The sequence below is a fragment of the Myotis yumanensis genome, unplaced genomic scaffold (assembly GCF_028538775.1).
Source record: "Myotis yumanensis isolate MYYU_CA2020_CCGP unplaced genomic scaffold, mMyoYum1.0.hap1 SCAF_2, whole genome shotgun sequence".
Lineage (NCBI taxonomy): Eukaryota > Metazoa > Chordata > Mammalia > Chiroptera > Vespertilionidae > Myotis > Myotis yumanensis.
Genome location: NW_027223753.1, coordinates 56591082 through 56608585, shown reverse-complemented (window position 1 = coordinate 56608585; position 17504 = coordinate 56591082). Strand labels below are relative to the sequence as shown.

Here is a 17504-nt window from a genome sequence, read left to right as displayed (position 1 = left end):
GAGGGCTTGAGACAAGGTAGAGATCTGAAGGGTTATGGCACAAAAAGGGATAGGAGAGGGTGCCAAAGGTTAGCTTTGCTTATTTAAAATTTTATCAATAGTTGCTCATTTGATTTGAAACCAAATTGTGGTATGTTTGAGCCCGAGTTTGTTGTCTCACAAAACTGAAGAATAGATTCGTAGACAAAAATGGTTAGTGGAAGTAAAGTTTATTAAGAGAAGCCAGTCCTGGAAAAGGTGTAGCGAGGGTTTCAGGAGCAGGCCAGTGTCCAGAGCTTCCTTGCCATGTTACAGTTGGATGTTAAAGTCTATTGGTCTACGTGTAGAGTCCCACATGGCCATAAGCCACGTGGGCACAGGGCATTTGCTCCTCCGCATCAGGAACATCAGGAACCCATTGCATGCCAGAAAGAGAGGAAGCATGCGCTTTTGAATCTAGGGGCAGATTCATGCCTTGCTAGCTCCTGATTGGTCCTTTCAAAGAATTCTGTCTTAATAACATTCTTGGGATTGATTATACGTCTTAGTAACTGTCTTATGACTGATTATCTGCCTGTTGCCTGTCTTAGCAACATTCATACATTTTAAAGCTCATGTCTCCCTTATGCACCCTTCCTTCCCCACCCAGTTGGGGTGCCTTAGTAACTCCCAATTAGTTGGGTTCCTGGCTCTACTTCCTTTCCTCCCTCCCCCTTGGTTCCAATTCCTGACTACCTAGCTTCCTTCTCAGAATCAAGAGAAGACTTTCTTCATATGTGGTCATCTAATCTGAGGATCCATAGTTCAGATAGTTCAGCAACATTAAGGATTTATAGGCCCTTGTGAATTATTCTGATAATCTAACAATGTAACTTTATTTCAAACATATCTTTTCTGATTTCCGTAAAACTGATGATAAACAGCACATTTGGAATACAACTCATTCACTGTTTTCCTATACTAATTCTTTGTCTGTTCTTCACCACGGAGGGCAGCCAAATAGATTGTGATTTCTACAAAGTTGTAAGAAAAATGAGTGTCAAAGAGCTCTGATGATCTCTAATTTGTATGAGTAGACTTGAGGATTAGCTACACATGACTAAAGTAAACAATCAGTAATTTAAAACAACTAGACAAACACACATTTCTTTCACAAGTCAAAGTAATTTAGAGTTCATTACATTTAGAAAGAAAACATCCCTAATGAATATTAGACATTTGACCTGTGGTGTTACTTTGAATATTAAGAGCTTGGTAGTAATTAACTTTACTTCCTTTGCATTACAACTTTATCATCTTAGTTACTAAGACAAAAGGCTTTCAGAAAAGTTTTTGGTATGTCATTGAAAATACATTATAAAATTTTTCTTTTTTAAAATGTATTTTATATAAATAGTAAAGACTTGTTAATATAATTTGTAATGAATATGAATTTTCTGTCATTAACAGATATGATATAATCATGATGAAAGTTATAAATTGAGTTTTGGTCTTTTAAAATTCATTGTAATTTTATAAATGTGCCCAATATAAAGGATGTTTTTATTTTCTATATTCTATTATATCAAAATGTATCACATAGTTTCTGATGTATTCTTAGGTTTTCCAACGATATTTGCCTTAAGGGTTAAGTGTAGATCATAATATTAGGGCAGAAGTGTGTTTTAGTAGAGGCTTGTTGGTGTTTGAATAAATGTTAACTTTCTGTGGTTGAGGCAAACAGTACTGGAAGTGAGAGATGGTCCTTTCTCTAGATCCTGGGAAGGGACAAGTGAGTTGTTCCTTGGCTAGTTTACTAGCTACATATTTGTACCTACTTTTAAGATAGAGAATCTGTAAAAGGGAAAAAAGTTCATTATGCAGTGAAAAAACAGAACCAGTTCACTCTTCCTGGTTTAGCAGAGGCACCTTTCTCATAGGAAATTGTATGATCTACTTTTAGATAGAAAGGTAGAGGTCAAGGAACCCTTTCTGCATGTGCTATTTCTCAAGTGCCTTTGGTTCAAAATAATCAGTGGCATATTTTGGGGTGTCATAATCTGAACCCATTCAATAGCAATTTTCTAGAGCACGGAAAACCATGGCCCATAGATCAAATCCAGCCTGCCACCTGATTTTGTAAATAAAGTTTTATTGGAACACAGTCATGCCCATTTGTTTACATATTGTTTAAGGCTAGTTATACACTAGGAGGCAGAGTTGAGTACATGGTATAGAGATTGTATGCCCTAGAGAGCCTAAAATATTTACTATCTGGCTCTTTGCAGAGAAAGGAAAAAACCTTGAAATAATTTTTTTATCATCATCATCAATATTTATGAACATTGCTAATTTATAAAACTTACCATATACCTTAATTTTACTTAAGAAGAATTTGTCAACTTTTCTATACAAATGTAAATGAGAATGGTCTTTTTCATGACTTACAAACATAAATACAAACTATGTTCATATACATTTTTACTTTTATAAGAAAGAATAATCATATTTATGAGCCACTTAGCTAAAATGGCTTGAACATAGTAGACATTCAAAATATTTGCTGAATTTATTATTGATGAAAAATCGAGAAAAATGTAAGACAATACAGTACAAAGGGATTTTTCTAGCTTTAAAATAAAATAGCACTTCTGAATTTTAAAAGCACCTGTCAGCCTATTAGGAAAACATTTTAGGTCCATCTTTCATGTGTAGGAAATAAATATATACACCTTAAAGGTGCAGAAAGTGCATAATAATGCCTGTTATTATGCACTTAAAACTTCTTTTGATTACAAAAAAAGGTAAATCATAGTAGTTTTTAAGGTAGCCATTTTTATGTAGATGTAAAAATCAAAGCATATGTGTGTGGAGGTATTTCTTGCTTTAAATAATCAGATTTGCGTATGATTTCAAAGACCTCTCCACTCCAGTCAGTTGTGCCTACCTCTGTGTGCCAGTGTAAAGTGGAGATTGAAACATTTAATCATGTATGCTGTATCTCTTACTGAAGAACTAAAAAATAAATTTATGTAGTTCAAACTTCAAATTGTTTTGCATATTTTAAAAGAAATATTTTTAACTTCTCACTAGGACTTCTTAAATAGATTGTATTATTTGATTAGTGCAATTCTTATTTTTCCTTAAGTCATAAAACCAAGAGTATAAACTAGTAAATGTATATTTACTATTTGTATTTGAATATTTTATATTTCTTATTTCAAGAGGAAACTAGTTTTAAGTTGATTACCTTATTGTATTCAAAGCTTGAGACCTTCCTAAGGTGTAGAAATAGATAAGACCAAAATGTATTAGAATCACACCCATTAGTTGGCCATTGGTGCACAGAGAAGCAGAAATTAATTTTTACTGAGGTATGAGAACAGGCTTCATCTAGAGGTGATATTTGAGCAGGGTCTTAGAGAATTGATCTGGAAGAGTGGGAAGAATTAGACTAGAATATTTCATTCTCTTTACTTTTTAAAAACATATTTAGTTAATATCTTAATTATTTATTCTCCCCAAGGAATCCAAGGAATAAGTATCGGATGCAATGAATACTTTCGTTACAAGTTTTCTATTTCTGCATAGCAAACAAATTTAGTGATTTTAAAGCATTTATTATCTCACGGTTTTCATGGCCGAGGAGTCTGGGTACAGCTTAGCTTAGTCCTGTGCTTACTGCCTAACAAGGCTTCAGTCTAGGTGTCAACTAGATTGTAGTCTCATCTGCAGCGCAGGGTCCTAGAGCAAGCTTATTGGTTATTGGCAGAATTCAGTTACTCATGGTTGTAGGACTCACTGAGGCCCTCAGCGCCTGCAGACTGCTTGCCATTCCTTCCCCAGTTCCACTCTACAACAGCAGAGCATCTTGTCTGCTCCTAGTGTATCTGTCTCTCTGATTTCTGTCTCTGATATTGAGACCTTCCTCTAAAGGGCTCATCTGATTAAGTCAGCTCCTTCCCCCAGGATAATCTCCCTTTTGATTAACTAAAAGCCAACTGATTAGGGACGACCTTCATTACATCTTCAGAATCCATTCATCTTTGCTCAATTATGTAACCTAATCACAGGCGATATCCCATCATAGTCACAAGTCCTGTGCATACTCAGGAGGAAGGGGTTTTATAGGATGTCTTTGATTTATATCATTAACATCACTTGAAGAGTACAAATTATATTTTATAGAAAGAATGTAGTTTAGATATACTAACATATCACTGATTAAACAATTAAAAAAAGATATTTTCTAAAGTAATTGTAATTGTGACCTTATTTAAAATACAGTCTAACTGAACTGATATGCTTATTATATTTTAAGAAAAGCATCCCATTGAAACCTTGAAAATTTTTATTTGCTTGCCAATAAATATATACAATTATGAAAATCCTAGTTTTCTCTTTTTACATAAAGTTAATACTTAGATCTGTGGTCTGTTAACTATTTTAAAATTCTGTGGTAATGTTCTTCCAGCAATGTGAAAGAAGAGACTGAATACTGTTCCCAAGTGGCAGGGCAGTGTTGCTTAGCTACCTATCTAATTTGAAGTATTAGGCATTTATATAATAGGTGGCCCTTGAGCCTTTAAGTGTTTGCTCATGACACATTGCAGTGTTTAAGTATGGTTTTCACCTTTGTATTATCACTGTTATTGTGAAAGGTTTAAAAAAAAGTGTACTTAATAGCAGTCAGTAGAGAACCTTAACTACATACAGTCATTTTATGAGAAGCTCTAATAAGGACACAAATGAAGTTATAAACTATATTAAATATGAGCTTGTTGCTGGTGAAAATGAAGTCCTTTCACGGAGTTGCAAGGAAAGCATTCTGGGAGACCTTTGTATGGGAGGGGAAGAGGCATTGGTCCTGGGTTCAGCTCTGGTGTCTCATCTCTGTCCATCCTGGCATGGGAAAAGTTCAGCCTTGTCTTCATCAGGCCCAGAAATAGGGCCAGTGTCCAGACATTTTGTGCTAGTGGTTCAGTCCATGTCTCTGTCCTCATCTAGCTAGCTCATTCTGTGTTCCTGGCTGCACTCCGGCCGGCTCTGTGCCCAGGCCTGCACAGTCTCCTTGAGCCCCAGCGCCCCATAGGTGCTGAGCATGGGTTACCAGGGAGAGGAGAGGAGGGGAGGGGAGGGGAGGGGAGGGGAGGGGAGGGGAGGGGAGGGGGAGAGGAGGCTCTTTGAGGGGAGGGGAGGGGAGGGGAGGAGAGGGGGAGAGGAGGCTCTTTGTTAAGCTGGGATTCTATTATCTTGGGTTTGGGAAGGACTAGGCTCTTCTTGAAACGAACCAGTCAACTTCCCAATTTTTTGTGGGCTTGTTTTGGATCCTCCTCCTAATCAATCATTTCCTCGATCTTCCAGGGTCCTGTGTCCCTTATCCAATCTGATGCTTTTCCCAGGCTAGACAGGCCTTTATGGTCACCATCTTGACTCCTAATGTCCATGCCTCCTAGTAGAAGCACCTCCCCTTGGGCCATCTTGGCTTCAACAGGGCATGTGCCAGCAGAAGAATTTCCCTTTATTGTTCTATCCCTCCCCCCAGTAATCTTCAGGGAAGGGACAGGTGGTTCCCTGGGGAGCGTGTGAAGCTGTAGCCTCCTAGTGAAGCAGGCCCAGTATTGGATTCAGCTTCCCAGTTTATTAGGGTTCTCAGTGTCTGATTCCTTTTGCTCCCTTCTTTTACTATCTAGCTACCTATGCTAACATATCTCAAAAAGCAATAGTAATTATAACAATCTGTCATTTGTAAGTAAAATCACTGTAGAATGTCTAAAATATTACCTATAGTTGTCTTAAAAATAGCAGCATTGTTATACTTCAAGAATATTAAGTACATACTGAAAAAGCACTTTATTTTGTTGCTGTCATGCTATTGATGTTACTTTTTCTTAAAGTAGGATATCAAATACTAAACAGTGTTATTGCAGTATATCTCCTAATTTGGAAAAAGTGAATATAAGAAGATTTTTCTAGGTGGGCTCTTTTAATACAAGTTTTTTCTGTAAATTCCTCTCCCCCACCAAAATGGTGAAAGACATACATATATCCATTGTAGAAAACATACTTTCAAAAGTATAGATTTATGGAGAGAAGAGATTAAAACTATCCCTAATCCTACTTACCCCAGAGAAATACTATTAAAACTTTAGTATATTTTCTTCATTTGAATATTGTTATAGAAATAAAGATCATATTTTATACTTAGTTTGCATCTTGCTTTTATTTTTTTATCACAATATAAACATCTTTTCAAGTCATTAAAATTGTTTGAAAACATTTTTATGGCTAATTATGTGGATGTATATTACTTCTCATTTTATTTATATAGATCAGTGGTTCTCAACCTTCCTAAAGCTGCGACCCTTTAATACAGTTCCTCATGTTGTGGTGACCCCCAATTTCATTGTTACAAATTGAACATAATTAAAGCATAGTGATTAATCACAAAAACAATATGTAATTACAGTGGGGCCTTGACTTACGAGTGTCCTGACTAACGAGTTTTTCGAGATACGAGCTCTCTCGGCCGATTTTTTGCTTTGAGTTGCGAGCTAAAATTCGGGTTATGAGCCAGCTTCAGATACCCCACCGCTAGTTGGCGCAGCGAACGTCACAGTGAATGCCACAACATCAGCCCAGCATCACCTGTCTCACTCGTTCACTGTTGATTTGACATACGAGTGATTTGAGTTACGAGCTCCGTCACAGAATGAATTAAACTCGTAGGTCAAGACCCCACTGTATATATGTGTTTTCCAATAGTCTTAGGCGACCGCTGTGAAAGGGTCGTTCGACCCCCAAAGGGGTCGCGACCCACAGGTTGAGAACCGCTGATATAGATTATTTTCTGTTTTTTTTTTATTTTATAAATAACACTGAGAAGAAAATCTTTTTGTTAAATTTTTGTCACCATTTCTGAGTTTTTTAATATAGGTCCTAGCTAGGAGTATAATAGATCCCAGAAGTGAATAAGTAAGAACATTTTAAAGACCTCTGAGCATGTTAATAGATTACTTTCCTGAAAAGTAGACCATCCTTAATAACATTTACTAGTTTAATTTTAAAAAGAGAAAGAAATAATATATCATTTTTAATTTGTTTTTGTGACCAGGAAAACTGATTTTTTTCTAATATTAATTAGCCACTCATAATTATTCCTTTCTCAACAATTTTCTTTTCTTTTCCCATTTATTGATAAATCTTTGTATATTTTCATATTAATTTTTGGGAAATATTCATGTACTGAATTCAACCCCCTGTCTGTCATATTATCCTATTTATTTACCTTTTCATTTGACTTATCCATTTTGCAAAATGTAGATCTTTTCAAAAGTTTTTTATAAAAATATTTTCACCTTTTCTTCCTTGTTTTTATTCATTGTTTTTAAACTTATGATTTCCTTTACTGTGCATATTCTCCCACATTTTGTATCTTCACCCCATTTACCTGTGGTTAGTCACTGGTTCAAGGCTTCTCATTGTCTCAAATCCCAACACACAGCTGGGCATTCACAGAATGACTCTCCATGGCCCAAACTTGCTACTTCTTTCAACAGGATTTCCTAAGTGCCAGGGTCTTGGCTTCTGCAGTGAACAAAGAGGATGCCAGTTTCTACCCTCGTGGAGCTTTTATCACCTTCCTGCACCAGCCCAGGCTGGGGCATCACCCTTTTCCCAATGCCTGGCTTTTCTCATCACCATGACTTTGCTCCATGTGCCACTGCCTGGGTGTGATCCCCTCCTCTTCACCAACCCAATTACGATACCTCGATACCTCGTTCAAGAGCCAGCTTTCCCAAGTAGTCCTTCCTGAGTAGCCACCCACCTGACAGTCCCCCCAGCTTGCTGGCCCTTGGACCCCTGTTCTTCTCTCCACATGAGCTCCTGTGTAACTGCTCTCCACCTTTGCGATTAACGTAGCCCCATTATGATGTGTCCGTAGGTACCACTTTACAAAAGTAATTAAAAAAAATTTCCCCCCATCTAATATTTTTTCATCTAATTCTAAGTCATGTAAAGTATATTTTGGTTTATAGTGTTGGGTTAGAAACAAAACTGATTTTTTTTTCCCCAAATGTTAATCCTTTGTTAGAACACCTTGCCTATTGGCTTGTAATAGTTTTTATTGTATACTAAATTCTTGGATACTGGGCTGATCGCCTACTTTCTATTCTGTTTCATTGATGTATTTTGCATCAGAACAACATTATAGATTGGCTTTATCATATTCCTTTTTGTATTCAGGACTTTTTACCCCTCTCTACAGAGTAATACAGATTGTTTGCCTTATATCTCATGCTACTTAATATTTCTTATTGCTATTGCAACTGTAATTTTTTCTATTTTTTTTTACTTGTTTTTACTGGCATATTGGGACCGTTTTTAAAATATGTTTATCTTAAGTCTGAGCTCTTTAATATCAATAATTATAAGTTTATTTTGAGTTGTTTGATAACTAATCAAACTATCTGCAAATAATGAGAATTTACTTCTCCTCCCTAAATGTTATATCTGAATTGGCCAGAAATTCCAGAGCCATATTAATAATGTTAATAGTGGGTGTTCTTATCACAGAAAAAAAAGGTCATGATTAAGGAAAAACCATGGTCAATTTTCTATTAAAAATAAAATCACAGTTAAAAACAAATCATTGTCAATTATCCTAGATTAGATGAATTGCTTTGCAAATTTACCATGGGTAAGGCGCATCAAGATCCTGGGAGATGTTCATTTCTCCAGAAGGGGGCAACATCTGAATGACATAAATGGCTAACTTCAGATGGAAAGGAACGAGGCCTCTGACTTAGATTGCAGTTGGGAGGAGGAAGGATAGAGGGAAGCTAGGGGAGTTAGTCTCTAGATCCCCCCACTTTATTTCCTTGAGAGCGATTCCTGGCATGGTGACAAGTGGAGTTGGTCTGTTTCCAGGAAGACTATAGGCAAGAGCCAGAAGTGAGCATCCCTGCAGTTCCTTTAAAGTGAGGGGGTTGGATGGGAAAGACATGTGTGAAATTTACCTCCAGGAGACAGTACAGCAGTATTTTTCCTGGACAGCTCTATCAAAGGCTGGCTGTAAACACTGTTAGGATGCGACAGGTGGTTGAAGAAGTTCTTACTTTGTGAAATTTAGCTCAAATGATTATTTCTTATTCTAGAAGGGTCAGAGGGGAGTATCTTGACAGACCTCCCCCGACCTGAACAAAGTTCATGGTGGACAAGGGGTCGATTAGCTGCCCTTCACACTCTTCTTACCAGTATTTATACCATAGTTTCAGAAACCCGAGGTTACAAGTATGCAACTTAATTTTCTTATGAAAAGAAAATTTTAGGATTTTTCCTTCCACATTGTCATCTCAGTGGATATATTCCAAAAAATATATATTTTTATTGATTTCAGAGATGAAGGGAGAGGGATAGAGAGCTAGAAACATCAATGATGAGAATCATCGATCAGCTGCCTTCTGCATGCTCCCCAACTGGGGATTGAGCTTACAACCCAGGCATGTGCCCTAACAGGGAAATTGAACCGTGATTTCTTGGTTCAGAGGTTCACGATGCTCAACCACAGAGCCACGCCGGTTGGGTGATAGATTCCACCTCTTGATGAGAGCTGCTATAAAGCAACGTATTGCAAAGGCTGTAGACGCAGGGAAGTATGGAGAATTGGGTTTTTTTTTGTTTTTTTTTGCCACAGTCTTTCACAATTAAGTGAAAGAAGGACTCAATGATGTCCTTAGGACACTATCTTTTTCGTCAATGTAGATTTTAATTTGCTGTTACAAAATTATGTTACCCACCTCTCTTTGTATCTAGCCTGTTATCCTTGTATCTTGTTTTATTTTTCTCTCTGTAACATTAAGAAAAATATATTTTGGTTCCTTGTGCATCTTTTCCTTTCCTTGTCCATCTTTATTCAAGTCCATCTCAACTAAAATTTTTCTAAATTATCTTTTGCTTCCTTATTAAATCTTATTCAGAGATATGTTCTCTGCATCTTTAGAATATTTCTTTCTCTGTGTGGGCGTATTTTTACTCCTGAACCTCCCCTCCCCCCCCCCGCCCCCCCCCCCCCGCCTTAGAGCACTGTTGGTGTTTGCCAACAGAACAGGTGGATGCCTCTCACTGATTACTTAGGTTTGAACAATCTTCTCAGATCTGCATCTAAAGAATAGGTGGTTGCACATTTCCCAGTGATTGGCATGCAGGCATCAATGTGGTTTTGCTAGGCTAAACTAGGATCATCTGCTATCATGCTCCATATGCCCGGTTTGGGGGCACTTTAAAGAGATGAAGTATAAAAAACAAACAACAACACCACATTTCTTAACGTGCACTACTAAAAGTGAAGAGGTTAAGTGTCCTGGTTATATAAGGGAAAACCAAACCATAAGATGTGGATTCTTCTAAGACAGGGGTCCTCAAACTACGGCCCACGGGCCACATGCAAATACAAATATTGTATTTGTTTCTGTTTTGTTTTTTTACTTCAAAATAAGATATGTGCAGTGTGCATAGGAATTTGTTCATAGGTTTTTTTAACTATAGTCCGGCCCTCCAACGGTCTGAGGGACAGTGAACTGGCCCCCTGTTTAAAAAGTTTGAGGACCCCTGTTCTAAGAGATTTGTGAACGTTTGTTGGATGGAGTTTATATGATGACTGAAGCTAAGTTCAGATTACAATTTCTCGCCACTCTAGTCTAAAATATGATTCTCATCATAACAACCTTACAGTCTTAGCTAGTAATTCATGAAGTAGAACTCATAAAGAGATCACAGTCACTCACAGACCTCCAATTTCAGGGCCATAGTGCAGCTGTTGAAAGACAGTTAAATGAGGAAGACTGGTTTGCCTGTCCTTGTTGGGCAAGGAAACATCAAGACACTTGGCTTAGTGTTGAGGCGTAGGGGATGGAGAAGAGGATGTAAAATGGACTCAGACAGAATTTGAGCCCTGGAAGTTTATAGGGAGATAAGCAATAAAGATAACTGTGATAATAGAAGTAAAAGTAGAAGGAGCTACAGATGAAAAGAAAAGCATATATCAGCTGGGAAAATCTGGAGGAGTTGGCATTTGAGTTAGTGCGTTTTGAATAGGCACAGTGGAGTAAGGAGCATTCTAACTCAAGGGAGTAACATGGCCAAAGGCACTGGCCCCCAAACAAGTATTTGTTGAATGTCAAGATAAATGGATTGGGTAGCTTTTGTTTTCTACTGACTTAGTGTACTGAATGAGTATCTCCCATGTGCCAGGCACTGTGCAGGTCGGTGCTGGGAATATGACAAGATGACCCTCATAGAGCTATTGTCTAATAGGAGAGACAGATAAAACCAACAAACTAATGAACATGTAAATTCAAAATGAGGGCTGTCAGGCTACTGAATAACCTGTCTGAATGGAGATGGTTGGGTAGGGTGGTCAGGGAAGGCCCCTTTGAGGGAACAAAATATCATTTGAAACTAATGTTGATAAGAGCCACCTTGAGATATTTATCTGATTTGAAGTCTTCACTATTGTTTCTATCTTAAGACATTTAATTTGGCTAAATTACTCCCCCTTAAAACACAGCTTGTGAAATGTCTGTTTTCTGTTAGTATTTGCTTTACCCATTGTTGAACTCTTTGCCTCTTGTTAAATTTACCATGTGATGTCATCCTTATTTTGCAGAAACCAAAGCTGAAAGATTGGCATCCTCCTGGGGGTTTTATTCTGGGATTGTGGGCACTCATCATCATGGTTTTCTTCAAAACTTACGGAATCAAGCACATGAAGTTCATTTTCTAGGTGCGATGATGCATAAAGAGGACTGCATGGAAGACTACAATCTTGGATAAAAATTTATGTCATATCTTTTTAAAAATTCATTGCTCTTATGTGAATTGGCAAAAAATATAAGGAAACTAAATTTGGTGCACTATTGTTTTTTAACTTAAAGAAAAATAATTGTTAATGCAAGTGTTAAATGCCGCTAAATATATTTTCATGTTTTTTTTTGGTGTGTTATTAAAAAAATGGGACAAAGAGGTCAGAATATACTTATTGACTCATTTTGAAAAAGAAAGAATTTCCCGTTAGCCCCTTTTCATTTGGAAAAGAAAAAAGAGGACATTAAATTCTCACCAGCAGAGCTAATTTCTGATCATAGTTTTGGGTATGTTCTCCCAGTCTTTTTTCTATGTACTTATTTTTGCGGGTCTAAAATAGAGATTGTATAGAACCATTTTGTAATCTCACTTTTCATTTCACAATATGTTATCAACCATTTGCCTCTCCTTAGAAATTCTGCAAGAACACATTGGGAATGGCTGCAGAGCACCCATTTTATGAATGTACTGTAATTTATTTAACAGTGTTCTTTTGTTGGACCTCTTACCTTGTTCCCAAAATTGTCCTTTGGTTCATTCTTTAATATGTGAATATTTTACTGTCAGTCACTCATGGAATTCTGTAGCTTTAATTTTAAGTAAATATGAAAAATTTGTTTCTTAATCTATGGTACTGACAGTCTTCAAGACCTTATTTGCTGTCAGTTTATCTGGAAAACTTAAGACCAGTGGTTCTCAACCTGTGGGTCGCGACCCCTTTGGTGGTCGAATGACCCTTTCACAGGGGTCGCCTAAGACCATCCTGCATATCAGATATTTACATTATGATTCATAACAGTAGCAACATTACAGTTATGAAGTAGCAACGAAAATAATTTTATGGTTGGGTCACAACATGAGGAACTGTATTTAAAGGGCCAGAAGGTTGAGAACCACTGCTTAAGACCTTTGGGAATTTCATATATTGACTGCTCAAGAGAAACAACCATTTCATACTTCTAAGCATTCATTCATTCTGTGATCATCTAGAATTGACCACTTTCGCTTCCTTTTCCCTATTGAAAGAGCGGTTGTTTCATTCTGTTTAAGGTAAACCTTGCCCACTGGCCGGATCCATAGTTTTCCTGCGACAGTCCCATAAAGTGGATGGACTGTATGGAGGATTTACGCTTATAGCCCTGCCTTTACATCTGACTGGCTTATCACATAAGGCAGTAAGTAAATAGCCCCTTTTCTGGTCTCTGACAAGATCCCAGAGCCCATTATCTCCATCATTTACCTGCCAGCTTCATACCTTCTAATAACTGGAAATGGTATTCAGAATATGCTTTGCTGTCAGCCCCAGATATTGTTTCTTCACAGATAGTGGGGGAAAACCCTGAAAGTTGCATATTTATGTCCCATGGAATACCTATTTGGATTATATGTTTGTTTTTTAATTTTTTTATTGATCAAGTTATTACAAATGTGTCCTTATCCCCACATTACCCCATATCCCTCCCTACTCATGCCCTCACCCCCCTGTTGTCTGTGTCCATTGGTTAGGCCTATATGCTTGCATGTAAGTCCTTTGGTTGATCTCTCCCCCTTACCCTCACCCTCCCCTACCTTCCCTCTGAGGTTTGATGATCTGATTGATGCTTCTCTGTCTCTGGATCTGTTTTTGTTCATCAGTTTATGTTGTTCATTATATTCCACAAATGAGTGAGATCATGTGATTATATGTTTTATCCAAAAACTTATGTGTCAATCATTATTCATTGCAAGGTCTGTTGTATATGGTAGGTAACATTAAAAAGACAACTCTTTCTCCACAATAAGCCCCTTTCTTAGGATTTGTTTTCCTTTTAGCACTCAGTTATTACCCTCTAATTATATGCAAAGTGGTCATACTTTTCACAAGCAGAGGATTAACTGTGTTCTCTCCCAGGTTAGAACAAGTGATATTGAAGCTTCCTGCCAACTCTGGATCTTCATTTTAATTGGTCTTTGGTGCACTAGAAAGATGAAGAAGGGAAATTTTACCTCATTATGTGGAAAAGGATCCTTCTGTACGTAGGAGGGGGTGGGGGTCGGGGGAGACCTAAATTCTAATAACCAATTATAGTAGTGCTAATAGACAAAGAAGTTTGACCGTTTCACCCTTTGTACACCCCAGGTCATGACCTGGTGGGGTGGGGTTACCTAGAGGAAATGTGACTGTTCTTGAATCAGAGTAATTCAGTTTGAATGGAATGAATCAAGCCCTGATGGCAAAGACTGCTGGGAAGTAAAAGGATTCCTCTTCAGAGGTTGTGCTAGCTGCCCTTCTTAGTTAAAACCAAACAGGGACAAGAAGTGTTGGATGTAATGCACAGGATTCATTTTGTCCAGGCGGAGTTGCAAAGGGCAGGTGTAGCTCTTTCTGTTTCATTATTGAATTTTCAGAATATAGTTAAAGTTAAAATATGTTAAGTATTTAGCTCATAACCATGATCTTTTTGCATAAAGTATACTCTGCTTTCAGTAATAAGTACCTTCTCTGCATATGGTAAGTGGGTAATATTGTAAGTGCAATTAAATGGCCCAGACTCTAAATGCTAACATAAAAGCACACCCTTAAATATATTCGATTGGAGTCACAAAGAGCTCAACAACCAAAACGTGTTTTCTTTTTGTCTCTCTGTTGTGAGGATCAGATGAGATAATGTTATGACTAATCACTTTGGAAACTAACTATATGGTGGTGTTATTTGTCTCATTTTTGCTTAGGAAGTTGCTAAGGGGGAAGGTAACGGTACCGGTGCCCTCTTTTCTGTTGCACTTATTTACCTTTCTAAGCTACTCAATGTGATTCTTGTCTCTTTGGTGTTTTTTACCCTCCCCTACGGTGTTCTTCAGGGAGGAAAGGGATGTAGAGAAATGGATCCCGGCAGGCACGTCGTGACCTTTGGGGGGGAGAGGCGGGGAATATTGATGCCATTCTGCAAAGGCAGCCTGTGTGAGTAAAGGAAACCAAACGATGCAGATTCACAAATTATGAAAGACATTCATTTGCAGTTTATGAAAGGTAAATGTAGTTTGGATGCAAAGCTGATTAAATTGGATCAAGAAAAATTCGAATTAAGTACATAAAATAATGCACGCATTTATGGTTTCAATTTTTATATATCCTCGCTAGTTGAGAACGATGGTTCCCACAACAAGCATAACTCAGCTTGTTTCTGCTTACTGGGTGTTTTTTACAGTGGTGTATGTGGGTAACATTTCTTCCATTATGTATGTTGTATAGCACAGTCACAGTTACTGTGAGAATCGTAATTTGAATTTTTGACTCATGTGTTTCTGGAATCTTTACAACAAATGTTGCATTAACATACAACTTTTTTCATTGATTTTACCAAAATTAAATCCATCTGTAACAGATACTGTTTTAACTTGTGAAAGAAATATTTTATAAACATCCCACAGGTATGGCTATAATGAGATCGGTGTGCAATTCTTCTGCAAGGAATCAGCCTCATTACTTCATTGTCATGTCTCCTCCCCGAGGGCATTTATCACAGAGGCAGTGTCTTCAGTACCTCATTGCTGCCGCCTGCCCTGCCTGCATGTGTATCTGCTGCATAAATAGAGTCTTTCAGTTCGTGGACAGTACATCTTGGTCACCAGTCTCTCTTTTTTTCTTTCAGTGCAAAATTTTCACTCTTTTGGAAATGTGCTTTGAAATATTTGGGTTAATTTAACTGTGTATACTTTTGAATAATGGGATCGATAATCGATGAAGGTGTGACTAAGAAACCAATCATTAAAAATTCAGTTATCTCGAACACGGAAAGGTGGTCTCATCATTCCTATTGCCTGGGCTGCTTGCAGCCTCGGAGACTTCAGAGGATTCTGCGTTTGCCCGAGGAACACCCGGTCAGGGGCCTGTGCGGGCGGCTCGTGTTATATGACCCATGCTCTGTGGTCCTCTCCTGTGCTAGGGTTTCAGGGACAGCTGGCAGGAACCATGTAGGACACCTCGGGGTCCTTAACTAAGGTCACATGTAAAGCACATCAGACAGCGCCTGGCACATAGAGGAAGTCAGCCTTTTGTCTTATGCTGGGCAGAACTCTGCCTGGCTCGTTTTCAACCTCCACTCAGGCCCGGGGGTTACATTAGCCTTGGACGGCCCTGTTCCCTTCTGTTAGTAGCAGATGTCTTTTTGGGGTAACAGTTCCTTTTCACTTTCTTTCAACACTGTCCAGTTTCAACCCGCAGACCCTCTTGTCTCTCTTTTCTATTTTCCCCTTCTATTTAAATGGGTTGAAGCTTTTCTCAGTCTTCCTTTAATCTTCTCAGTGGTCTGTCCACTTTGCTGTAAGCACACCTTCAGCACAACCTGATGGACAGTATATCCCCTTTGCAGGTCCTGGATACCTGGGTAGTAATCGCTCTGAATTTCTCTCTCACTTTGCCATCGCAGTGTGGACTGCGTTTCCAGGAGGAAGCTCCCTCTTCCTCCCCACCCCACGTGAGTCAGAACTTTCAAGTGTCAAATGACAGAAACCCAACTAGGACAGATTTAGGCCAAGAGGGGGATTTGCTGCAGGGATATTGCGACATCTCACATAACCGCCCCCCCCCCCCGCCCCCAGAAGGCGGTCTGCTCTGAGCCTCACCGGGACTGGAATATCACGGAGTTCCTCTGCGTGCTGCCTTTACCTCTCCTGGAGACTGACTCCTCACATGCCTGGGGACTCCAGAGCTTCACATCCTCTCCTTCACCACTAGGAGGAGGAAAATCACTTTATTTCCATTTCTAACTGTCTGTGGAAGAACTGATTAACCTTGTCAGTCTCAAGGGTTCACCTGGCCAGAGGGCCGAGGTCCTGTAAGAACATAGCGACCTCTCTCTATTCGGGTTCTTCCCAGAGAGGGGAGATCACAGGAACCAGCCTGTCACCCTGACTAGTATTTCCTTCTGAGGCTTGCTCAACACATTTAATGCTTCAACAGGCACTTAGCACTTACTGTATGCAGGATCTGAAAATTCTTGTGACAGTCCTCCCTTCAGGAGGTGGGGTCTACATTCCCCTCCCTGGAACATGGGGCTGGCCTTCAGGATTATACTCGGACGAATGGAATGTGGCAGAGTCATGCTGCATGGCTTCCAAAGTTTGGCCTGAAAGGTGACCCAGCAGCAGCCTGGCGCGCTCAGGACACTTGCTCTTGGAGCCCAGCCACCTGGAGAAGCCAGGCATGTGTGTGCTGGCCCACAGCCCTACTGGGGCCCAGGCCCCAGTCCAAGCCACCTCCAGAGATGGAGGGAAGGAGGCTCCAGGCGTGTCCCGTCTGCAGCCATAGGAGAGTTCCCCATGTGAGAACCACCACGTGGATCCCTGGGATGGTAAAAAATAATAATTTGAAAAAGTTGGGTTTTTACTCACGAAGTTTAGGCTGGTTTGTTGTATAGGGGTAGTTACTGAAATACTGTGTTACTATGTTACCCAGTCTAGTAGATGCTATGAGGGATACAAAGAAACAGGATTCTTTTTGGAAGCATTACAAATTCTTAAAAGACACACATGAAAATAACTAATTAGCAGAAAAGACAAGTGCCATGTAAGGGGATAGAATAGGGATTTTAAAAGGAACTTTTTAATTGCTATACAAACACATTATTAATATTGTACTTACTGTCAGGGGAAGTGGCAGAGAAGGCTGTAAGAAAGCAGTGGCCTTTGAGCAGCCAGAT

At 38.8% G+C, this 17504-nt stretch overlaps 1 protein-coding gene across 1 annotated transcript in view; it reads left to right on the top strand.

Moving 5' to 3' along the window:
* The window catches only part of PIGK (phosphatidylinositol glycan anchor biosynthesis class K), a 99868-nt gene extending 84275 nt beyond the window's left edge, over positions 1-15593 (top strand). Inside the window, exon 11 of the mRNA XM_070405401.1 lies at positions 11627-15593. Within this exon, the coding sequence (XP_070261502.1) occupies positions 11627-11743 (117 nt within the window). The 3' untranslated portion in view covers positions 11744-15593. The remainder of the gene's footprint in view (positions 1-11626) is intronic.
* Positions 15594-17504: the final 1911 nt, after the last annotated feature.